This window comes from Cucumis melo, chromosome 3 (assembly GCF_025177605.1).
Source record: "Cucumis melo cultivar AY chromosome 3, USDA_Cmelo_AY_1.0, whole genome shotgun sequence".
NCBI lineage: Eukaryota > Viridiplantae > Streptophyta > Magnoliopsida > Cucurbitales > Cucurbitaceae > Cucumis > Cucumis melo.
The window spans coordinates 9,574,945-9,599,550 of NC_066859.1; the positions used below are offsets into that span (position 1 = coordinate 9,574,945).

At 33.7% G+C, this 24,606-nt stretch overlaps 2 protein-coding genes across 2 annotated transcripts; one reads left to right on the top strand and one right to left on the bottom strand.

Moving 5' to 3' along the window:
* Nucleotides 1-3,823: 3,823 nt before the first annotated feature.
* On the bottom strand, nucleotides 3,824-5,817 carry LOC127148657 (uncharacterized). Its single transcript, XM_051082853.1, has 4 exons — nucleotides 5,044-5,817; nucleotides 4,813-4,928; nucleotides 4,628-4,722; nucleotides 3,824-4,563 (listed from the first exon to the last, which is right to left on the bottom strand). Exons 1-4 carry the CDS (start codon nucleotides 5,815-5,817, stop codon nucleotides 3,824-3,826), a joined length of 1,725 nt encoding a protein of 574 aa, XP_050938810.1.
* Nucleotides 5,818-12,372: 6,555 nt separating this feature from the next.
* On the top strand, nucleotides 12,373-24,399 carry LOC103504044 (transcriptional corepressor SEUSS). The gene is made up of 10 exons (XM_008468473.3): nucleotides 12,373-12,747; nucleotides 13,152-14,559; nucleotides 14,650-14,769; nucleotides 16,279-16,327; nucleotides 16,485-16,699; nucleotides 16,795-16,863; nucleotides 18,212-18,309; nucleotides 19,395-19,488; nucleotides 20,628-20,697; nucleotides 23,121-24,399. The coding sequence occupies exons 2-10, from the start codon at nucleotides 13,492-13,494 to the stop codon at nucleotides 24,071-24,073; spliced, it is 2,736 nt and encodes a 911-aa protein (XP_008466695.2). The 5' UTR covers nucleotides 12,373-12,747; nucleotides 13,152-13,491; the 3' UTR covers nucleotides 24,074-24,399.
* The last annotated feature ends 207 nt before the right edge of the window (nucleotides 24,400-24,606 follow it).

Consider the following 24,606-nt stretch of genomic DNA (forward strand, 5'->3'; position numbering starts at 1 on the left):
GAATGAACCGTAATAATTCCTAGCATGAGGAACATTCATGAAATAAATAGTGAAAAAGATGGTTGATATTTGATATCATACCAAACACATGTTCTTGCTAAATATTCCAATTTTCATAAGGAGTAACCTTAATGGTTTATGAAAAAAAATATTATGGTTGCTGACTTTTGCAAAGTAAGCAGATTGATGAATATTTAACACTCGTCGAAAGACAAAACTAACAGTGCCATGCTAAATTCCTCAAGTTTGAAAAATTCCAGCAATTAAAATGTATTTCATGACCATCCCCTGTTGCTTAGTGGAACAGAAAATGACATCATATTTAGCATCCCTATCTTAAATTATTGTTTCATAAGTAATACAAAATAATGTTTAAAATTTGAATTAAAACTAACACTTTAGGGTCTGATATATATTAGAAATATATTAAATATTATATTTGGCATAATTTCATATTATTTCATACTATTTTGTATTATTTTGAATTAAAACTATAAAAAACTGTGAACTATGGAGTAAAATTAGGGTGGGATACATATCAAAATTATATTTGGCATAATTGTAGGGATTTAAACTAACAATTTAAAATTAACGTGTAGAATTTGTATTTTAAAATAGTGTTAAAAATTTTGAATTAAAACTAATGGTTTAGGGTGTAAAATATAAAATATCTATTATGTATTATTCATGTCTATTTTTTGATGAATAACTCGAAGAATAAAAAATGCTAAATAGTTAAATTTATCTTTGGAGTTAAATAACAATATATATATGTATGTATGTTTTTTCATAAATAATTTAAAAAATAAAAAATACTAAAATTAAGAGATTATCTATTATCTTTGGCATAATTTTAAGAATTCAAATTAAGAATCTAAAATTAATGTATTTATGTATGTTTTTTCATAAATAGTTTGAAAAATAAAAAATGCTAAAATTAAGGGATTATCCATTATTTTTGGCATAATTTTAGGAATTCAAAGTAACAATCTAAAATAAAGTTTGGATTTAAAAATAGTGTTACAAATTTGAATTAAGGGACTCTTGCAAATATGACAATTATAGTATCATAAATTAGGCGCATAGCACATCATTTTTACATTTGCAAAAATAGCAAAATTGAAGTCCAGCTCGCATTTTAAAATTACGAAATTACGAAGTTACCCTTCAGTCATTACTGATACACCAATATATACGGTTGATACACCAATATATACGGTTGATACACCAATATATACGGTTGATACACTAATATATACGACTGATACACCAATATATATCGTTGATACACCAATATATACCGTCGATACACCTGATTTGATGTACTGCTTGTACACTTTTTTTTACTCTCTAATACTTCACTGATACACATTATTAGTTTAAAACACTTGATATGTTGTTGATACACTCAATCAATTAAATACACTTGAAGCACTAAGAATGATAAACTTTATATATCGTTGATACACTTGTTATTGTTTCTTGATACACTCGATAGATTTAATACACTTAATCACTTGCTAAACTTTATTGATACATATTATTAGTTTGATACACTTGATATGTTGTTGATACAGTTGCTCAACTGTTGATATACTCAATCAATTAAATACATTTTGATGCACTAAGAACGATACACTTTATATATCATTGATACATGTTATATATCGTTGATACACTTGTTATTGTTTGTTGATACACTTGATAGATTTAATACACTTAATCACTTGCTAAACTTCGTTGATACATATTATTAGTTTGAAACACTTGATATGTTGTTGATACACTTGCTCAACTATTGATACACTTAATTAATTAAATACACTTGATGCGCTAAGAATGATACACTTTATATATCGTTGATAAACTTGTTTGTTTGCTAATACATTTGATAGATGTAATACAATTAATCACTTGCAAAACTTCATTTATACATATTATTAGTTTGAAACACTTGATATGTTGTTGATATACACTGTTGATACACTCAATTAATTAATTACACCTGATGCACTAAGCATGATACACTTTATGTATTGTCGATACAGTTGTTATGGTATGTTTACAATCTTAATAACGTGTTGAGCATCCTTATCGCCTATAGTCAACAAATTAAAACTAAAAGTTCAATACATGTCTCAACCTGAATTTCAGTATGAATCAAGTTCATAAAAGAATCAAATGATGATATCGCTCCATCAACCAAAACACAATTTGTTTTGTAATCCACGTAGTAATGTTGATCTAATCCCATTGACCACTTTGAAAAACAATTATTGCCAATTTAACCATAACTACAATGAACTGCAACAATTTTGGAAAAATAAAAAACACGTAGTAAGTATATCAGTCAACTAATATATATAATATAAGTATATCATACCGTTGATATAAAAAATTGATACAAATTAAAAAAAAAACAGAACCAAATGTAACTAAATAAAACCAAACTGATCTACAATGTTTCTTTCGATAAAAGATATTATGAACAAATAAAAGAGATGAGGAAGAATTAATCGTAGCCCTAATTTAAATAAATAATATATGAGCAATTTACAGAAATAATATTAGGGCTTCAAAAAAGGGGAAGAAATACATACATAATTCTTGTTTTCCTTGAAGAAAAAATGAGGAGAATAGGAGAAGATGATAAAAAAAGAGAAGCCGACGAAGAGGGAATCTAAAAGAACGAAATTAAAGAGAGAAGAGAAGGACGGTGGAGAAAAACAGTGGAGAAGAGGCAGAAGAAGACGAGGAGAAGAGAAGTAAATGAATAGGAGAAATGGTGAAGAAGAACGATAAAGAAGAGAAGAAGAAAACGAAAAATGAAGGAAAACAATAAAGAAAAACGAAAAAGGAAGAGAAAACACCAAAGAAGGGCAATTTTGGAATAATAAAAAGAATAAAATAAGAAATATCAACCAAAATTAAAAATTTGCTATATTTGCAAAATTGAAAATGTTAGTGCTAATATTGCTAAATTGGATTTTTATTGTGTCACCCAATACAATTTCCCTTGAATTAAAACTAACGATTAAAATAGAGTGGAAAATAATGTTAAAAATAATGTTAGAATATCAAATATATATTATGTATTGTTTATGTATATTTTTTCATAAATAATTTGAAAAATAAAAAATGCCAAATAGTTGAATTTATTTATTTGTAATATGTATTTTTTAATATATTTTTTATAAATAATATGAAATATACAAATTCGTTAATTACTCGTTTTTGTATCCTAATAATTAGGGGATATTGAAATTAAAGTCATATGTTTAGGATTGTTGGTTCAATCTTTTGCAACAACAGAATATTTTTTGATCTAGTTAAGATTTATCTAAGATTTAAAATCATATATCTAATATTTTTTGATCTAGTTAAGATTTAAAGTCATATGTCTAGTAGCATTAACTCCTAATGAAAGATAACAGGTCTCAAAGAAATGCAAAACCGCATCACAAAAATCTTCTCCAACCACAGACTAGACACCTTTGAATAAACCTACAGAGAACCCATCAGGACCAGGAGCCTTTCCACTATCCATAGAGAATAAGACCCTCCTAACTTCCTCCCGACTAATAGGTAACTGTAACGCCTGACAACACTCCTCAGACCACTGAAACTGTACAATATCATCAATTACTGGGGACAATTCTCTATAGCCAATCTCCTGGGACCCCAAACTGTTACGAAAATAATTAACTGCCAGCTGAGCCACCCCATCATGTGAAGAAACCTTGGATCCATCGGAATCAACTAGAGAAAGCAGGGAATTACGACTCATACGAGAGCGAACGAATCGATGGAAAAAGGTCGTATTCTAATCACCAAGTTTTAACCATCGAATTCTGGATTTCTGACGAAGAGAGGCTTCCTCCAATCTAACTGCTGTCCAGAAAGTCTCAGTAGCAAGGCTTGCTTGGCGACTCAAAACATCCGACATAGGGTTACGTTCTACATCTCTCTGCGTCCTATCCATGGCCTCCTTAGCAATGCGCACCTCCTTACTAAGACTCTGGATGTGCCTACCAAGCTGCCTACGTAGGGTAGGTTTGAGATGATGAAGATTTCTCATGAGGCTCACTAGCGGAGAGACACTCCCATGCCAACTCCACATCCTAGCAACCACCTCAATAAAAGAAGGATCCTCCACCCAATGATTGAAGAACCGAAAAGACACCACTTTACTATTTAGCTGAAAGCTAGGATAGAATAAAATAGGAGAATGATCGGAAATACCCCATGGAAGCACATTTACCAACATAGTAGGCCATGCAGATAACCAAACATCATTCACTAAAACACGATCTAGTCGACGCAACATCTCAGACCCATGAACCTTACTAGTCCAAGTGAACCAGTTCCCCTGCACCGAAGGCTCTACTAAATCAGCATCGCGAATAGCCAGATTAAAATCCTCCATCTCACCCTGAATAGGAGATCCTCCAAATGCTTCAGAATGAACTCTAATAGCATTAAAATCTCCCATGACAACCCCTGGGCTCGACCAAGCAGAAGTAATCTCAACTAACCGACGCCATAATAAACGTCTCTCAATTACTATTAGAGGCATAAACACAGAACACCTCCACACAAACACCGAATAAAAGATCTGTTAACGTACCTGTAACAAACTGCTCATCCACCACACGAGTAGAGAAAGAAAATCGATTCTTCTTCCACATCACCCAAATCTGACCAACCCCACTATTACTGTAACTACAAGAATAATCCCAAGAGTTACCAAACCTTCTAGAAACAGAAACAAAATTACTTTCTCGAACTCTGGTCTCCAAGAGGCAACAATACCCCACAAAGGAAGACTCCAGAAAATCAAAAACTGTCTTACTCTTCATCTGGTGGTTTAGACCACGTATATTCCAAGTCCACCAACTAATCATGAGAATTATTAAGCGTATGTAATCCTTTAGGACCAATAAAAGAACTAACACCACTTAGAACATCAGTACCTTCATCGACCTGTAAGGGTGGCGGTGAACCCTCTATTATAGATAATGCCCACTTGTCAGCGTCACCTACCTCCAAGAGACTACCAAAAGAGTTTGGCATAATCACCTCCATACTTTTACCACAATCTCTAACAGAGACTAACTCACTCTTCTTGCGAGTTACAAGGGTAAATTCATCACTTTTACCCACCCCCTTCTCCACTTTACTGTTATGTCTATTAGGAGAGCTCCTAATTTCACCTTCCTCTAACTGTTTGAACGATTCAAGAACAACTTCCCCGCAAGGTTTACTGTCTAATCCATCCCCTTTTCCATGTATAATCTTGTGCACAACCTCCTCCTGTATGGTTTTACTCTCCACACTTCTAGAACACTTACTACCAGAATGCCCAAAGGCACAACACAAATTACATTTTCGTGGTTTCCACTCATAATTTATCGAAACATTAAAATCCACTCCTCTGAGACTAACAGTAATTCCAGCAGGCATATTTGACCCTCCCTCTAATTCAACACAAACACGAGCATATGAGAGCCTACGACGCTCCTTAGTGGTCAAATCTAAAGATATAGGTTTCCCCACAGCACTCGCTACAACAGCCAACCCAGCTTCTATCCATAACTCCATAGGTATTTTTCCCAATCTAATCCAAACCGGAACTGAATTAAACACAAAGGATTCAGGAACAATACCTGGAGTCCATTTTCTGAGTAGCATAGGCTTGCCACCGAAATGCCATGGTCCACGCAATAGAATCCACTCCACTGATTTTGGCCGTCTAAATTGAAAGCATATGAGGTCGTTTTCCAAAATAGTGAGAATGGGCATTTCAATCTTCCCCATATTTTCTCAACCAGTCGCTGAATAACAGTATAAGGTAACTTGGCATCTATCAGTTGACCTACCAAGGAATTTTTCCACACTCTAATTCCTTGATCGATAACCTCTTCTGGTGGAATGACAACAATTTTATCCCCAATAGCTTTGGGCGGAGTATAGAGAAGGGATCCATGTGGATTTAGGATCAGTAGACTGTTTGTTAAGATCATTCTCAACAAAATTCTTAACATTTGCACTCTGATTTTTCGAAATGCAACCAGAAGATATATTGTTCGGCTCTTCTCCTCCAGGATTTATCAAAACTTCAGATTCAATTTGCGGCCCATACAAACACTGCCCATCTTCCTTCCGCCCACCCAACGGTGACCCATGGATTTCATCTGCCACACCATCGACACCAGGCCCATTTAAAATAGGCCCAAAATCGTTCAGCCCGTCCATCGCAGACCCAACGTTACGAAATTTCAACGCAGCCGAACGGTCCTTCTGAGCTGGCCGGATCAGCGGTATCCAAACCGCACCTAGGTCATTCGTCTTCCGCTCTCTTGCCGCCGCCTCGTGTATCTTCTGCAATCCGGCCAACGCTCGTTTACAAGCCTTTGAAGCATCGCCGACCAACACATCTCCATTGACAGACATCGTCTCACAATGAAAACTACAAGATTAATAACGATTACTCCACAGATTTCAAACACACAGATTTCCGATCAGGATCATTCCTTAATCAAATGAAATTAAGCGACCAATACCCAGATCTGAATATAAAATTATCTTAATCGGCACAATAAACCATTCAAATCAGATACCAATAGCGTTAATCCACACAACGGAGAAAAATCGTGCTTAAGATTCGAGGAAACGACTGAGATGTCCCCGACAAAACCCAGTCCGACGGCCTTCAGCTGAACCCAAAATCGATTGAAATTACTTCGAAAAACCAACCTAATCGATAATAAAGATGAAGTCTGATGAAATCAATGATAACCCAACAAAACCCAGTGGTTGAATCGAATGAAGTCGCCGAAAAATTGCCCCCGTGCACTTCCTATCGTCGATCGCACGAACGCCCGAATTGGAAATATTGAGAGACGCGCGTGTAACTCACGCGCCCGCTTTTTTCAAAAATGACTTCAACCCCGCACCACAGTTCAAAAAAATAATGTTAGAATATCACATATGTATTATGTATTGTTTATGTATATTTTTTCATAAATAATTTAAAAAATAAAAAATGCAAAATAGTTGAATTTATTTATTTGTAATATGTATTTTTTAATATATTTTTTATAAATAATATGAAATATACAAATTCGTTAATTACTTGTTTTTGTATTCTAATAATTAAGGGATATTGAAATTAAAGTCATATGTTTAGGATTGTTGGTTCAATCTTTTGCAACAACAGAATATTTTTTGATCTAGTTAAGATTTATCGTGAGTGAATGTGTTTACAAATACATATGAGCATTTTCCATTTCGCGGAGGAGTAAATTTGGGAAAAAAAAATGGAAAAATTCATCTAGCAGTAGTTTTACCTTAAATCAAAATAATTTTGGGATTTACTATTTTTTTTTCTATCCATGATTTTACTATTTCTACGTTTTCGTGTTCAAGTTTATATAATTTGGGACAATTCATAACAATTATCATTAACAATATATGGTATAATTAAATAGAAAGCATATGAACTTCATTTATTAGTGCACTTAGTTGGCCCTCTAAATTAACATGATTTATTTCTATCAGAATGTTGTATACGGAAAAACCATAGGTTAGAGGGACTCTCGCCCCAAGTGTCACCAATAGTTTTAACATTTGTTTCCACTCAAATCAAATTGGCATTTATGATTTAATGCATGGAACTTTTACTTAACACAAAAACTTAAACTCCTTCTAAAATTATTTGTGATTTAGAATCTGCTCAAGAAATATATAAGATTTGAATATTAAAACAATAATAATAAAATGAAATGAAAGGAATTATTATTTCAAATAGGATTCTCGCTGAAATTAATATTTATAAATATAACAAAATCTCATAATGTATCAATGATAATTTATTAGTGTTTATCAATGTCACAGATCAGATAGAAATCTATTAGTATACATCAATATCTATTATTGATAGATTCTAAAACTTTATTATATTTTATAAACATTTTGCTATATTTGAAAACAAACTCTAAAATAAAAAAACATTAATCGTTCCTCAATTCTTCTTAGTGTCTAAAAGAAAATACTTTGATCAAGATTCAAAAAGTTACTTGTGTTAACAAAAATACTAAAGACTTAATTTTGCGAAAATGTCAATGAAAATATTAACGTCGATAGATACTATCTATAAAATATATAAAAATGAAAAAGTGAATTAAAAAAATTCAAGTTAGTATATAAACAATTTTATGATTTTTAAACAAATTAACATGTGTATTATTTATATTCTATTTACATTAATGACAAATATGTCAATAAAAATATTGACATGATACTTGGGATAAAAAAAAGATATATTTTTTGGATGAGTGAATAAAGAAATGTTCTAAGTTGTGGTAGCATTTGATGCACTATTTTGGAATTGGACCTCAAATCCATGCACATCAATCAATTTTGTAGGCTATTTAATCTCTGTTTGATTGATGTTTGGACCCATCAACCTCTTTGTGTGCCTTCTTTTTGGAAGAGCCCTACAACTTTTAGGATTCCAAAGCAAATATGTTATCCTTTATCTTACGATTCAATGTTCAAGCTGCATGCTTGCTTTTTCAAGGTACTACATCCAAACTCTACTAATGAATGTGCAACTCACAAGGTTCGAATGCCTTTTCCTTTCCTTTCATTGTATTGTTTATGTTTCGTCACTACGTCCATTTTGTTAAGTCTAATGCATTTTCTCAAGTTTCAGAAGATTAAGTCTCAGAATATATAAGTTTATGATAGCCACCGATTTTCTCTTTCGAACTGCTGAATTAATTTTAAACCAATTAATCTTAATCTAACTTATTAAAATTGCTTACAATTGCTAATAACTCAATTGTACATCTTCACCTATCATTTGTAGTTTTAACACGCATTCATCGTCTCATTGATATAATTTGGCAGCATCAAACCAATATGTGTACAATGTGGAACCTTTGTTGACAGCATATCACAACTTAAGATCCTAACTTGAGTTTACACTGGCTATTATCAAACTCATAATTGTAAATCTCATAATGCAACTTACTAGTATATATGAGATTAATCTTCATCATAGACAGAAACGTCATCAATTTGAACTATATTTACATGTTGTATTATTTTCTAATCCTCTTTTAACTTCATAAATTTATTTTTTTAAGTGTTCTTTTATATACTAAAACACTCTACCTTCCTAATCCCATTATTCTATTCTTTCTTATTGTCAATCGATTTATCATTTAAGAATTTATCTTGTCTTTATTCCTAGTAATAACTAGAGTTGAACCTCCAATAGATTCTTTACTATTATTATTCTTACGAATTTCTTCGACTATAGCTAAGTCACAAATTTTTGAAAAAACTCAAAAAAGTTATCTCTAGTTGAGCATATTTATCTTCACCTCTCTGATCAATTAGGTAATATCAATTAAATAACACAAAATTCTCAATAAAATCTATATCACTAGTCTTCAACTTATTTTATAAAAATTAAATGGTAACTTCATTAATATAGAAACTAATAGAAACATCCTTAGTTGTTTGCTTGTTGAAATATTTCTTAAGGAGATAAGTTTTACTAGTAGCAAACAGTTTTCTCATCCATGTTTGTAAACGTTTCCACCAACTTCACTGCATTAGTCTCTTTAATTTCAAGATTGGTCATATTCTTTTCACCGATATTTAATGATTACAATGGTATTTTCATTCAAGGTCTCTTGATATTTATCTGATTTTTCTTTTCATCTCTCTTTTTTTTTAGGTTGATAAATCTCCTCATTTTCCAATACCCAAAATATTTTCTTATCAATTTTTGTGACTCTCTCAAAAAAATTTTGGCTTCGATGATCCTATGACTCCTTAACCAAGCGTGTCTTAATATCACATGTTAAAAATTTACATGAGAGATAAATAATTGCAGAACAAACTAAACTATATATATCTCAACTTCTATTACCTAGGCTACTGGCAGATAAATAATTGATCATGAAAGAATACATGAAGTAGATAAAAGAAAAGAGAGAATGAGACCAAAAGTTATATTGGTTGCTTCGATCTCAAGATTGCATTAGTCTTTTCCACTTGTATATTCTGTTGTGATAGAGATCACAAAAGATTCCTCGATATATTTAACAATGAAAATATCTCTCAAATATAATGCAACAATAGCTATTTGATTCCCAATATTCCATAACTTAGAAATCTTAGTTAAAAAAAATACGAACACAAACTCTAACCAATAGAAAACATAATTGTATTAAAGTTATCGATTTGTTGTTGGTAACTCTCTACAAACCTTAAGCTTAAAAAATAAAAACATTCATAAATGTACATTTACTTGTCTATATGACTATTTCATTCTAATATTGACTTGAGTATATTAAGAATTGAATTCAAAGAAGTCGTCTTTGGCAAGTTTAAAGAACACTTCTTGACTTGATGATCCTAGTACAATTATGAACTCTTTTATACAATGGCTTGAGTGGATCATTGAAAAGACTTTAATACCCATAAAAATAATATTTTGACACTTCTTTTTCAATCAAAGTATTTTTTATAGGTAAATACGAAATCTCCAACACTCAAATAATTTCCCCGGATGATAATCTCCGTAACACATCATATCCCTTTACATAACTCAACTATCTCCTTAGTTTTTACCAAATTTGGATTTTTAACCTACTTTCAACAAAAGGACCCTAATATAGAGTACTATTGAATACAACTCATTCTAAGGTAGCTTTACAAATAAAATTCTTTCTTATAATAAGATTAACAACCCTAAATAGCTAGCTTGTTCATATTAATTAAGAGCCTCTACCTTCATCTTAATACATCTTATATAATGCTTGTACACACAATACAAGCCATGCTTAGCTTTTCAAATGTCCATTCAAGAAATTTGCTTAAGAAAGAGATTTTTTCTCTTAAAGTATTGGGTGTGTGAAAAGTATTGGGCATGACACACACAAATATAACATCCATATTTCAAAGTTTTATAGCATAAAGAGAAAGAATTTGAACTTCTAAGCTTTTGATCGATGATATTTGTCTTAATCAATTAAATTATGCTCAGCTTAGCTTAGCTTAGCCTAGCCAAATAAATAATGAATATAAAAATAGAGATATCTATTTAATTTATTTTCTTTTCTTTTTTTTGAAGAAAAAATTTATGACTCAACAAATTACATATAAAAATATAGATGATACACGTAGAGTTAATGTTAAGTCATATACTAACCGAGTAACAACGCCTACATCACTTGAAAACATATATTTATTTCAATCAGGAGTTAAATTAAATTTTGATTGTTGACAAATGTAATCCATATTATAATATACTCATGAATTCTCTATTCTCCTCCCTAATTTTAGCACTAGAGTAATTTTGACCCATACCACCACAATACATAATAAGTTGACCATTTGTACTTTCCATGTTCCACCTCACTTTCACTTACCTCTGCTATTCAACAATTATTTCTTTTTGTTGGTTATCACAACCTTCAAAATTTTACATTAGAACTTCACTCTCTACACTTTCGTATTTACTTTCATGGAGTGCCTAATACAACCATACAATTTTATGAAGGTGTAATAAATGAACTCTCATTGTATCTATCTATCACTTCTATAAGGTTTAAACAGATTTTAATTCCATATCCAATCGATGTTTGAATTTTCAATTTTGTGTCTAATAGATAATCGGCTTATTCAATATCTTATAAAATTCACAAACCTACCTTACCTCAAATTAAAGTTCAAAACTCCTATATGAATTTTTTGAGTTTTACAAAGTGTTTAAATGTTCAATTTCATATCTTAATCTATTAGTTTAATGATTGAAGCTTTAGATGTATTTAATAAATCACTGACATATTTACTATTAGAAAAATTCGAAAAACTTACTCTATCCCAATTTGAAAGTTTAAAATGCCATATAAAATCAACCCATTCTTAAAAAGTCAAACAAATATATTAGACATAAGCTAAAAAGTTCATAAATTGACAAACACTAAAAAAACGACAACCTTAAAAAGAAAAACAAGAGTTCATCCTTGAGACAAAACACAGTGTCCGAGGAATAATAGGACTTGAAGGTACAACCACAACATAAGATCTGGAAATGGATGTATGATGAAAGTACAACTTATATTACCCCTATTTCTAACCTCACTTCGATTCAGACAACAAAAATAATCAATAATTATAAAAAAATTAAGATTTCTTATGAGGTGAAAATTTTTAATTGAGGAGTTCTTGAACTACAAAAAGATAGGTATAGTGGGGAAATTTACATAGAGGATGGATGGATGGATGATGAAATGTTATTATAAGGCAAAAGTGTTGTTTGATGAAAGAGGAATGGGGTTTGACTTGGTTTGTCACATGGAATAAGAGAGAGAAAGAGAAGTTAAAAGGAAAGAAGGAATGAAGAGGAAAAGAAAAAATGAATGAGATCGAATAGAAGTTTGACGTCCACAAGGACACCCATCAACTTTCTCTCTCTAACACTAAACACCGAAGAACACACAAACACACACTGGGTTTTCTTTTTTGGTTTATGAGAGAGAAAAAATATCACTCCCACCGCAAATCAATTCTTCACACTCTCGAACCCTAGCCAAGGAAACAAACCACCTTCCACCACTTTCTTCATATCATTCTTTCTTTTTTAAACTACTTACTTACAGATTCCCATCAACTCAAAATTCAATCCAATTTTCATCTTCAAATCTCTTCAACTATTACTTCCTGGTGAGTTCTTCCTTCCTGCTTTTCTTTTTCCAATTTACTTCCCTTCTCTTGATTTGCTTTCCTTTTCCTCATCTTAATCCATTATTTCCACTCTCATTTGTTTTTCGATTTCTTTTCATCTTAGTTCCGGAATAATTTCAGCTTCCTGTTTTTAACATAGACCTTACCCTTGATTTTATTTATTTATTTTTTCCAATTGTTTGTCATTTTTTAATATTCAGGATTTTTGTTTTTCTGGGGTTTGAGTAAGTTCTTTTAATTTTTTTTTTCTTTTGGCTAATTGTGATAGCTTCAATGTGCATTTGAGTTGGATTAGGATTTTTTTTTTTTTTTAATAATTTGTTGGTGTTTTTGCTTATGAAGATAAAGTGAATGTTGTCTGAAGTTCATCGTGTTATATACAGATTCATGCAAAAGTTCTTCAAAGATTACTCTAGTGAAGATTGTCTGGTTGTAGAATGTTCAAAACCAGGGCTTGTTCCATCGTTTCAGCATCTTTTGGTTTACAGCTATTATTCAGTAAAAATCTGCACCATGTGCTGAGGCTCAAAACTTTCCCCTTTCTATTGGTTCATCACAACGACCATGAAGTTTGCAACCAGGATTGTTCGAGACCAATGCTCTTTGGACTGAGCTCTCTTATGTGCCTTGCTCGAGTTCTTGTGTATTAGTCAATTAATGTTACTTTAGATAGTTTTTCTATTTTCCTTCTTCCTCAGGAGTGTGTATAGATTTTTGAAAAAGATGGTGCCTTCGGGGCCATCTACACCCATTGGTGGTGCCCAATCTGTTTCACCATCGCTTTTGAGATCAAATTCTGGAATGATGGGAGCACAAGGGGGGCTGCCTTCACAGTCAGCTTTTCCTTCTCTTGTATCCCCTCGGACACAGTTTAACAATATGAATATGCTTGGTAATACACCCAGTATGTCTTCTCTCCTAAATCAGTCTTTTGTGAATGGGGTTCCGAATTCTGGGCCCTCAGGCCTTGGAAATAGCCAACGAGTAGGTATGGACCCTGGTTCTGAGTCAGATCCATTTTCACTCGTTGGCAATGGTGTGAACTTCAACAATACCCCTTCCTCATTGGTGACATCAAATACAGTAAACCCTGGTTCATCTAGTCAAGTTTCAGGGCAGCAATTTTCAAATCATTCTAGCGGCCAAATCATACCCAATCAACAGCAGTCACAGCAAATTGAACCCCAGAACTTCCAACATAGTCAACATTCAATGCAACAGTTCGCTACGTCGAATAACACGCAGCAGCCACAGCAGCTGCAGCAGCAACAACAACATCAATTCCAACGAGGAAGCTTATGCGGTGTTGGACCTGTCAAGTTAGAACCTCAAATGAATAACAATGATCTCCAAGGACAGCAACTACAGCAGCAGCAGCAGTTGCAGTCAATGAGGAATCTTGGTCCTGTGAAACTGGAACCACAACAACTTCAGTCAATGAGAAACATGGGTCCTGTAAAATTGGAACCTCAACAGTCTGATCCGTCATTGTTTCTACAGCAGCAACATCAACATCAACAGCAACAGCAACAACAGCAGTTACTCAGTATGTCTAGGCAGTCCTCTCAGGCTGCTGCTGCACAGATTAATATTTTGCAACAACAAAGACTCTTGCAATTTCAACACCAACAGCAACTCCTGAAGGCTATACCTCAGCAAAGACCACATTTGCCTCAACAATTTCAACAACAAAATTTACCATTGAGATCCCCTGTAAAGTCTGTTTACGAACCTGGCATGTGTGCTCGGCGCTTAACAAATTATATGTGCCAACAGCAGCAAAGGCCTGAAGTAAGATTATGTGACTTAATTGTTTCATTTGGTAGGGGTACAACTTATAATTTACGCTAAATGACCTGTATGATCATGTCTGCTTTGTAGGACAACAATATCGAGTTCTGGAGGAAATTTGTTGCAGATTACTTTGCTCCCCATGCCAAAAAGAAATGGTGCGTTTCAATGTATGGAAATGGTCGCCAAACAACTGGTGTATTTCCACAGGTCTGCTGCTATAAAACCCTGTAACTTTGACTTCTCTTGAACTTGTTAGGGGGAGGAATGAGGGAGGATCATAGTAAATGGGACACTAAAGTAAAATAAGGAGTGAGAAGTGTCTTTCCATCGTTCTGCTGCTAGGGAAACCTTGTAATTTTGATAATTCTAAGGAGGATGTTTAAATTATGTTGCTCTTGAACTGATTACCACGTTGCCATGGGAAATAAAAATAAGAGGAAATGATTTAAAGTAAGAAGAGAAGATGTTCCACGGTAAGGTTGCAATGCAACTATTTAGTCACATTCAAACTTGGGTCTAAGTCCCAACCCAATATATTTAGATAATTTCCACGATTGTAATTAATTAAAATTTGGGAGAGCAAGGGAAGGGAGAGATGTTAAGAGAGAGAGAGAAAGGCAGTGGAGGTGTTGATCTTGGGACAACTAGAGGCAGATTTGAAACTTCGTGCTAAGCCCACCCTACTCTTTTTTTTTTTCTTTTTGAAAAGGAAATGAGTCTCACTATTATTAATATTGAAAAGTAGAGAGACAAAAGCTTAATGTACACGAGGGTTATACAAAGAGCAGGGGGATCAGCCCTACCCTACTCTATTAAAATGTTTTCCATGATTGCAATTGTTTGGAATGAATTGCAATGTCGGAGAGGAAGTGAGGAATGAAGGGATAAATGTACTGAAATTAAGAGACAGAGAGAGAAGTGTCTTGAGTGAGATTGCAACTACTAGGGCACAATTTAAACTTGGATTAAGCCCTAATCCCACTACATTCAAATTTTTATATGATTGCAATTGTTTGGGATGTAATGAAGGGTTGGGATGGGGGAGGGCTAAGTTTTTGGACAGCGACAGGTAGTGAGCCTCACCATATTTACCATTACTTCTCGTGAATTTTGAACTTTTTATTATCGTTCTTTCCTTTGGTTACCTTAAATGTCGGTTTCATCCAAAATAATAATAATAATATTAGATGTATAATTAAATTTATCGTCGTCCACTAGCTTAAGCTTTTAGGACAATTGGTGACTTAAAGATGCTATCAGAGCAAGTTGGTTCAGGAGGTCACATGTTCAAAAAGCCCACAGCGAGAGGAGTGTTAGATGATATAATTAAATTTATCTTCACCCACTAGTTTAAGCTTTTGGGTCAATTAGTCATTTAGGATGATATCAGAGCATGTGGCTCAAGGTTGTCCTGTGTTCATGTGTTCCCTGTAATGTTATTTCCTTTCCAATTAAAATTAATTTCCACTTGATGGGTTTTCTTCACATATCAAGCCCACAAGCGAAGGGGAGTGTTGAATGATATAGTATTAAAATTTGTTTCACGCACTAGCTTAAGTTTTTGGGTCAATTGGTGAATTAAGAAATAACAACAATTATACAAATAAAATACAAAATCTTATATACCGGTGAAGATTCCTGGAGATCTTTTTTATTACTTTAAAAGTTTAGCATTGATGTTAGTGAAAGTAGTAATCCTCGTAGTGCATTTCGCAGGATGTCTGGCATTGTGAAATATGCAACCGCAAGCCTGGTCGAGGTTTTGGTATGTCACCAAATTGCATTTTGGATTGTGTACTTATGCACTGACAGTTATTCTTGTTGGCTCTATGTTAATTTCCTCTTGATATACTACTTTTTTCTTTTGGTTCATTGTTTTTAACGGACTTCTCAGCTATATCTGAATTCTCTTAACATTTCAGAAGCAACTTTTGAAGTTCTTCCAAGGCTGTTCAAAATCAAGTATGAGAGTGGAACGCTCGAAGAGCTTCTCTATGTTGATATGCCCCGCGAATATCATAATTCATCCGGACAAATTGTCCTAGATTATGCAAAAGCAATACAAGAAAGCGTTTTTGAGCAACTTCGTGTTGTTCGTGATGGCCAACTTCGGATAGTTTTTTCTCCCGACTTAAAGGTCAAATTAGGAAGTTCCTTACTTTTCTTTTTAAAAATTCCTTCTGTTCTTAGCAAACATGCTATGTATCTTACCTTCCTTTCTTTTCTTATCAGATATGTTCTTGGGAATTTTGTGCTCGACGCCATGAAGAGCTTATTCCTCGAAGGTTGCTAATACCTCAGGTAGTGACGAAGAACACTTTAGTTAAACATTTCAAGAAACTCTTCAAGCTGTTACATCCTTTTTGTGGTGCAAGGAAGTTATTATGGTCTCATATTTAGGGGCGCCTCCTCTTTTGATCAGTTTATTGACATGATTCTTTCGGCTGCTTTCTTTTGGTGAAAAAATAAGCATTCTTTTGCTCTTATAATCTTTCTTATTTAATTTTCAATTGGAGATCTTTGTAGTAATTCACCATTAAGATGTTTGGAGTTTTACTCCCCTATTTCCTTTATCAATGAAATTGTTTCTTTGTCCAAATAAAATAAAATAAATGATTGCTATATACGGGTTCATTTATTTCCCTTTTTGACCATTATTTTCCCTTATTATGCACGTACATGTTTAAGTACATACCTATGTTTGATAAAAAAAAATCTTGTATTATCGAACAATATTACATAGGACAAGTTCTTTAACCTGAAAATAGAAAGGCTAATTATTTTGTGATTGCCAAAAGCTCTTCTATTGGCCAGCAACGAGAAGGGGATAATTACACGATTGTTGAGAGATACCTAGCGAATAAATTTAGTCCAACACTAGACTTCAATCTGCTGTTTGCAAATTGATTTGTAAACCTCCTTCCTACTTTTCCTATACCTCCCAACAAACATCTAAGTTGGATCTAAGCTGGAGGATCCTCAATTTTGGATCAAAGCCTAGAGTGAAGGGGGAGATCATGTACTTTTAAAGGCAATTGGTTGTTTAAATGTAAATAAGATCCACAAATTCCCACATACTGCTTGGGCATCTCCGCAAATTCCTGATACACTTAGTTTCATTGGAGTTCTACTTCTAATTATCGGGTTTCTTTAAGGAAAAAAAAGATCCACTGATAGTGAAAGATCAGTTCTGCATCTTTTGATACTCTGATATATATTAACATTCCTTAGAAGAATTGACCACCTTAATCCTCCTCATTGTCTATTCAATGTCTATTGATGATTATTTGAAGTGAGATTCCTGGCTGTCTGGTTTGCATGGAGGAAAAAAGAAGAAGAGAGAGAAAAAAGAGGCAACCTTATATTGATAAAGGGAAAAGGTCAATACAAAGTCTAATTGGCTTTGCGCTATTTACATATTTTGTTGGATCAACTTGTGTGTGTAACAAGAAATTCTGTGCATGCCTATGCACAATGCATCCCTTACTCTTAGTTCACCCTGTTTCTTGCTCTATTATTGCATTTCACAGGATATCATAAACCTTCTTTGACTTTTGGTTGAAAATGTTCTTAGAAATATAAGATTAATATGTCGATTGATGACTATTGTTGGTTATCTGATTTGCTGATACTTGATTGTGACATGCAGGTTAGTCAGTTGGGTGCAGCTGCTCAGAAGTATCAGACTGCAATTCAAAATGCATCATCAAACTTGCCTACTCCAGAGTTGCAAAATAATTGCAACATGTAATGCCTACTTTTTGAAAAAAATATCTTCATTATGGAGTTCCTATAATTCATTTTCATATTTGTAGTTTTGACTGGCTTATCATGTTTTCTTTGATATGTATAATCCATTATGTGCTTTTTCCATGCCCTATCTTGAAGTTTATGGGGCGTTAGGCTAAGAAATGTTTTTGGGTGACCACTTTTATTTTCCTATTTCACTCACTTGAGGACCTTATGCCTATGCTATACTGATCCTTTTATAGTCGATAATAACATTTTGTTAGTGGTAGCTGTTTACTTTCTCAAAAGAAAGCAGGTTTTCCTTTAGTAAGGTAGATGTAAACATGATACATGAGCACACGGGGTAAATTGATACAATTATTTCTGATAACAGTTGGGGTTAAAGTCATGTTTTATCTTCGTAACCATCTTAACTTTCTGTTACCAAGCTGTTAATTGGTCCTAACGTTACTTGATTGCTCTTGTATTTTGTCGAACAGAAAATTATGTTACTGATATTTACTGATTAGGAATGTGTCATTTAGACATCTTTGTAACTAGTTGTTGTATGTTGAATTAATGATTTGTTTCAGAAAAGTTACTGTGTAATTATTGTCTATGTATGTCATAATCATATGTTTACATTGTGGAGCTTTCTTATAATCTCCTTGATCTGTGTTAAAAATTGAGAATATCAGTAGAGTAGCAGAAACTTGAAAAAAATCAAGAGACTGGAAAGTGGTTGAAAAAGTTAGATTCCATCACTGATGCTCAATAAAAAATGAATTCAGTAATTATATCTACAAATAATTTACATTGTTTTTCTGTGGGTGGGGGGATTCATTTAGTCTAATGATTTGGGATTTTGTTACTATGTGAGGGCCTACATTTTGGGAAGGGTATAAATCTCATTGTAACTAACTTTAGAACAGGTGCATCGGTGATTTTCTCTACTTCGGAATCTATTATTATGGTGACTTTTCACTAATTCTATCAAAAGTTTATCCCTTTTTCATTTAATTTTTTTTTAAAATGATATGGCTATTCTTTTGTGCTTTACTCTAAAAATGGTAAGATTTCTGATTTTTATGGAACTTTTTCAGGTTTGTGGGGTCAGCTAGACAATTGGCCAAGGCATTGGAAGTGCCATTAGTAAATGACTTGGGATATACGAAGAGATACGTCCGGTGCCTTCAGGTAATGTTCTATATCAACTTATGGTTGTGTGCTAGGTTACTTACAGTTTTTTTACCAATTTGAAAAACAAGAAGAAGTTAGTGCCTGTATAATTATTGTTTTGTTTCCAATTCTTGTCTTAGGCTTTTTTTAATTTTTTAATTTTTTTTTTTTTTTTTTTTTTTTGTTATTTTATTATGAAGACTTTGTTTATTGACCATTTCCTGTTCACTTATTGTCTCTTTATTAGAAATTTGTAGAACAACAATTTCTTAAGTCTTATCATTTATTTTTGACTTTTAGTGGTGTGACAAGGAATTCCTCCTCCATTGGCTGTTTTGAGGGGAAAGGGAGTTCTTTTATGGATAGAGGTGGTTTGTGCTTTGTGGAGTGTGAGAAACAATAGGGTTTTAAGAGGATTGAGACGGAGTATTTGGATGTTGGGCCCTTGTGAGGTTCTTGCTTTTTCTTTGGGCTTTGGTGATGAATTCCTCCTGTTAATTATTTGTTTGGTCTTATTATACTTGATTGGAGTCCCTTTCTCTTGGGTTCTCCCATTTGTGGGTTTAGTTTTTTTTATAGGCATTGTATTCTTTCAATTTCTTTTTAATGAAAATTAGTCTTTTTTTGTGTGTATATATATATATGTATATATATAACTTTGCATTTATATATAATACTTTTATTATTATTTTGATATCTTTCTGGTTTGACTAGTTTGTGCACATTGCGACAGATTCTCAATTATTCTTTTACGTCTTGGATTTGATTTTTTTCCAACACTATGTTCTTGTTGGTCTTATGGTCTTTAATTTGGAAAAATAAGAAAAAAATATTATTGAAGTTGTATTAAATTCCATAAAAAGTTGATTTGTATAAATTTGTTAAACGAAATTGTATGTCAAGAAATGTATGGGAATGATTTACAAACAATAGTTTGCAGTTGAATATGTTATAAACAGTTGATTGACTTTATCAAGAAGTTGAGGAGTGTACTAAAAGTTGGACTTTCTCGAGTTTAGAATCAAATGTGATATTCTAAATTACGTTTTTTTAAAATAAAAAACTTATTATTATTATTAGTACTACTACTTAGAAAAATAAAGAAAAACTGTTATTGGCCCAAATTTTCTGATAGCTATCTTTTGGGTACATTGTAGATATCAGAAGTTGTCAATAGTATGAAGGACTTGATAGACTACAGCCAAGAAACTACGACTGGGCCAATTGGTAAGCATAACCTCCATTAATATTGTGTCTGTCATGTCTCCTTTCGTTAAATGTATCCGTGCTGAGGCTTCTTTGACCTTTGTAGTTTATTTATTTATATGCACCGTGGAAAATGCTATGACAAGGCTTTCAGATTAGGTACTGTAGATATTCTTGGAATGGTTTTGTTGTTTCCTTTTCTTCCTCCGCTTCTTTGTGAGTAAAAGGAAAACTTTTTATTGTGGAAAAATTGGTGTCCGAAAGGGATTCAAGATTAAGTATGGTACAAAATCTTAGGGGCTTTCCTTTGGTAGTTCACGATGAATGATCTTTATGATATGGAAATGTTTTGGGAGGAGTTGAGGCTTCATGATAATTTGTTTCTTTTAGTGAACCACATATTTAGTCTTTTCCTTTAAACATATTAAATGCCTCTAAATTAAGGGACTCTATCTGCAAGAGAAACCTTTGATGGAGGAAGCCACCTAATTAACTGGGAATGGCCTTTTCTTCCTTAAAGCATGGGTAGCTTGGTATAGGCAACATTAGAATTAAAACACTACCATTTCTTAATGGCATGGTCAATGAAGAAAACATCCGAAGGAATATGGAGGTTGTAAAATCTAAATACAGTGTTTTCCTGTTTATATCCATCTTTTAAAAATTACTCGGTACCGTATCGTACTTCGAGAACTCTTTTTCTCCTTCTTTAGGGTCTCAATGTCTATTATTTGATAGGGAAGCAATCGATGTTCTAGCTCTCGTATCTTTGATTGAACAGTTCTGTTTTAGCCCTGAGAGGGATGTCTTTGGAGTTCTTGTCCGCTCAAGGAAGCTCCTCAACACCTCATTCATTTTTTTTTTTTAAGAAACAAACAACTTTCATTCTTTCTAGGGCATAAGAAAAAACCAAGCCCACCAAAAAATGAGCCCTCGACAAGAGAGGCTTTCAACACCCCCTTCTTTCGTTGTTCGGTTAGTCCCTCTTTGTCGAGTGTTTCTATTTATTCCTCATGTGGAAGGTGAAAATTCCAAAGGTTAAGTCCTTCATGTAACCAGTTATGTACGAGAGATCTAACACCCCGGATTGCATTTTTGGAAATGTGTCCAATTTGGTCACGGTGGTGGTGTATTCTTTGGAGAGCACTAAGAACCTCGTTCATGATCTTGAGATATGTGAATTTGTAAGAGGAGTTTGGAGAGTTTCACTTCTATTATGTTAGTTCTCCAGGTTGAGGAATTCCTTCTTGGAGCTTCTCTCCATGTGAGAGTGTGTTGCTATTGTCATTTGTCTGGTCAGATAAGCCGGTGGGTTTGACATGTGCAAAACAGGAACTTATTTAGTTTGGCTCCTTTTTGGGGTTCTATGTCCCTATATCCTTTATCTATTTAGTTGTTTTTTTCTCATTTTCTTCCATAGAAGTTTGGTTTGTTTATGCTCAGGAAAAAAAAAAGAACTTCACCCTTGGCACAAAGAAGAGAAATTTCCAGTTATTTCTATTTGTTCTGACAGGTCATTGATTCATTGCTAAGTATTCATGTACTATCGAGAATGGTTCATCATTTATACTTGAGAACAGCTTGTGAATCAGGTCTTGGGAAAGTACTCTGAAGTTCCGAACTTTACTTCCATGGTTTATATTCCCACCTTTTTTAATAATTAGGGGAGATCATCGATCAGTCAGAACCGACCATTGTTGGTTTAGTGAAGTGTCAAACCGACTCGAGAGCAATGAGTAAGGGTCGGTCGGTTTTTGTTAGGTTGGTCAATCGGGTTGGTTTAACACTTGATGTTTTTTAAAATTCTCGATTTGGAACTTTCTGAAGCCGAATCCGACCAACCGACTTTGGTTTGGTCGGTTGGCTCGGGTTTTCAGTTTATCATGCTCACCCTTACTAAGAATAATGAGAAGAAATTTAAGACCTCGGAAACAACACGGTGAAAGAAAGATATAGGCACAGGAGTATCTGGGTTCAATTATAAAGCATACTCTCTACAATTTTGCTATTTGTTTTAAAAATACTAGTCTTATAATAGTTGCAATATTTCCTTATCCTTATCTTTCATAACGTTTCATAATTTATGAGTAGAAATTCCTTATAAATTGAACGCAAATTAGGACTTAGTATTATGTGGTGGTGACTTGGAATGAAAATTTTGATCGTGCCCATCCTAGATTACCACCATTTTGGTTTAGGTTTTAACTTCTGTCTGAAATTTGGAAGTATTAAATGAGAAGAAATTTAAGATATCAGTAGCAACGATAGAAGAGGTCTTCTGCTCAACCGTATAAAGATTTATGCCGAATAAAACCTTCAGTAGACTTGATACTAATGCTTGGATTCCAAATTTACAACCCATATGCTTTTGGATAGTATCTGAAAAGAAAATGATAAAAGATATTATTAGCTCATATCTATTTGTTCTTGCAACTGTTATGCAGAGAGCTTAGCAAAGTTTCCACGAAAGACGAATGCTTCACAAGGCTTCCACAGCCAAACTCAAAATACTGAGCAACAGTTACCTCAGCCTCAGCAAACAAGTGATCAAAACACAAACGGCGATCAAAGCTCTGCTCAGGCTGCTCAGATGCAGCTTGCTGCTAACAATGGCGTTCCTGTTCCAAGTGCAAATAACTCTGCTAATCCAGCATCAACTTCATCTCCCGCCAGTACCATTGTTGGGTTACTCCACCAGAATTCCATGAACTCCAGACAGCAGAACTCTATCAATAGCGCTGGCAGCCCTTATGCTGGAAATTCTGCGCAAATATCGTCTCCAGGTTCCTCAGCAATTGCTCAGGCACAAGCAAACTCCTCGTTCCAATCGCCTGCATTGTCCTCAGCTAACAATCATCCACAATCATCAATTGGCACTGCAACAACTACTAATCACCTGAGTGCCGCTAATTCTCCGGCAAATGTTCCCTTGCAACAGCCTACACAATCTTCCGAAGCCGATCAAAACGAGTCCCAGAGTTCCGTGCAAAAGATTATTCAGGAATACATGATGTCAAATCATCTAAACGGGATGAACACAATGACTGGTTTATCCTCCATAGGAGATGATGCGAAAACTGTTAACGGAGTGTTACCAGGAAACAATGTTATGAGTCTCAATGGACGGAACGGCCTCATCGGAACAGGAAATGCTAATGGCGTTTCTGGAATGAGGAGTGCAGGATATGGTTCAATGGGTGGTGGTGGGGGACTCGTTCAGACTAATGTAGTCAATGGAATGAAGTCTGCAATGGGAAATAACTCGATTTCAAATGGGAGAATTGGGATGGCGTCATTGGCTCGAGAACAGAGCATAAATCATCAAGACTTGGGGGACCAGCTTCTTAATGGACTTGGAGCTGTGAATGGATTTAATAATCTTCAATTTGATTATTGAATCAAGAGGATTGAAGAGAATTAGTCTTCTACGGATGGGAACCACACGATGAAAACAGGGTATGATGGGTCTTGTTCTATACTGATTTGTTATTTAAAAATATTAAAGGAAAAAATGTGGTGGTTGGAGGTGTTGCCGATTGGGTCCGAGTGAGTTTCTTTGATTTCTAATGTACAACTTGTGATTTTCCCCCCCTTTTTTCTTTCTTTTTTTGAGTTTTCCTTTTGCATTTTAGATTTATTTACCCTTCTGTTAATCTTTTTACCTTTTTACCTTTTTCTTGGCTTAAAGAGTAATTTTGGAATACGTAAAATTTATAGCGCCAACTTTGTCTCTTCGTTGAATGGGTTTTTTTTTTTTTGTTTGTTTGTTATTCAACTACAGGCTGCCTTCCTTAATTATTCAATTTTCAAGCAAAAATTTTATATTTCTTCAATCATTTGAAATCTAAAAAGAAAAAAGAAAAAAGAAAAGAAAAGAAAAGAAAAAAGCAATAAGGAATTGTTCTGTTTTAAATTTGAACAAGGGTCGTG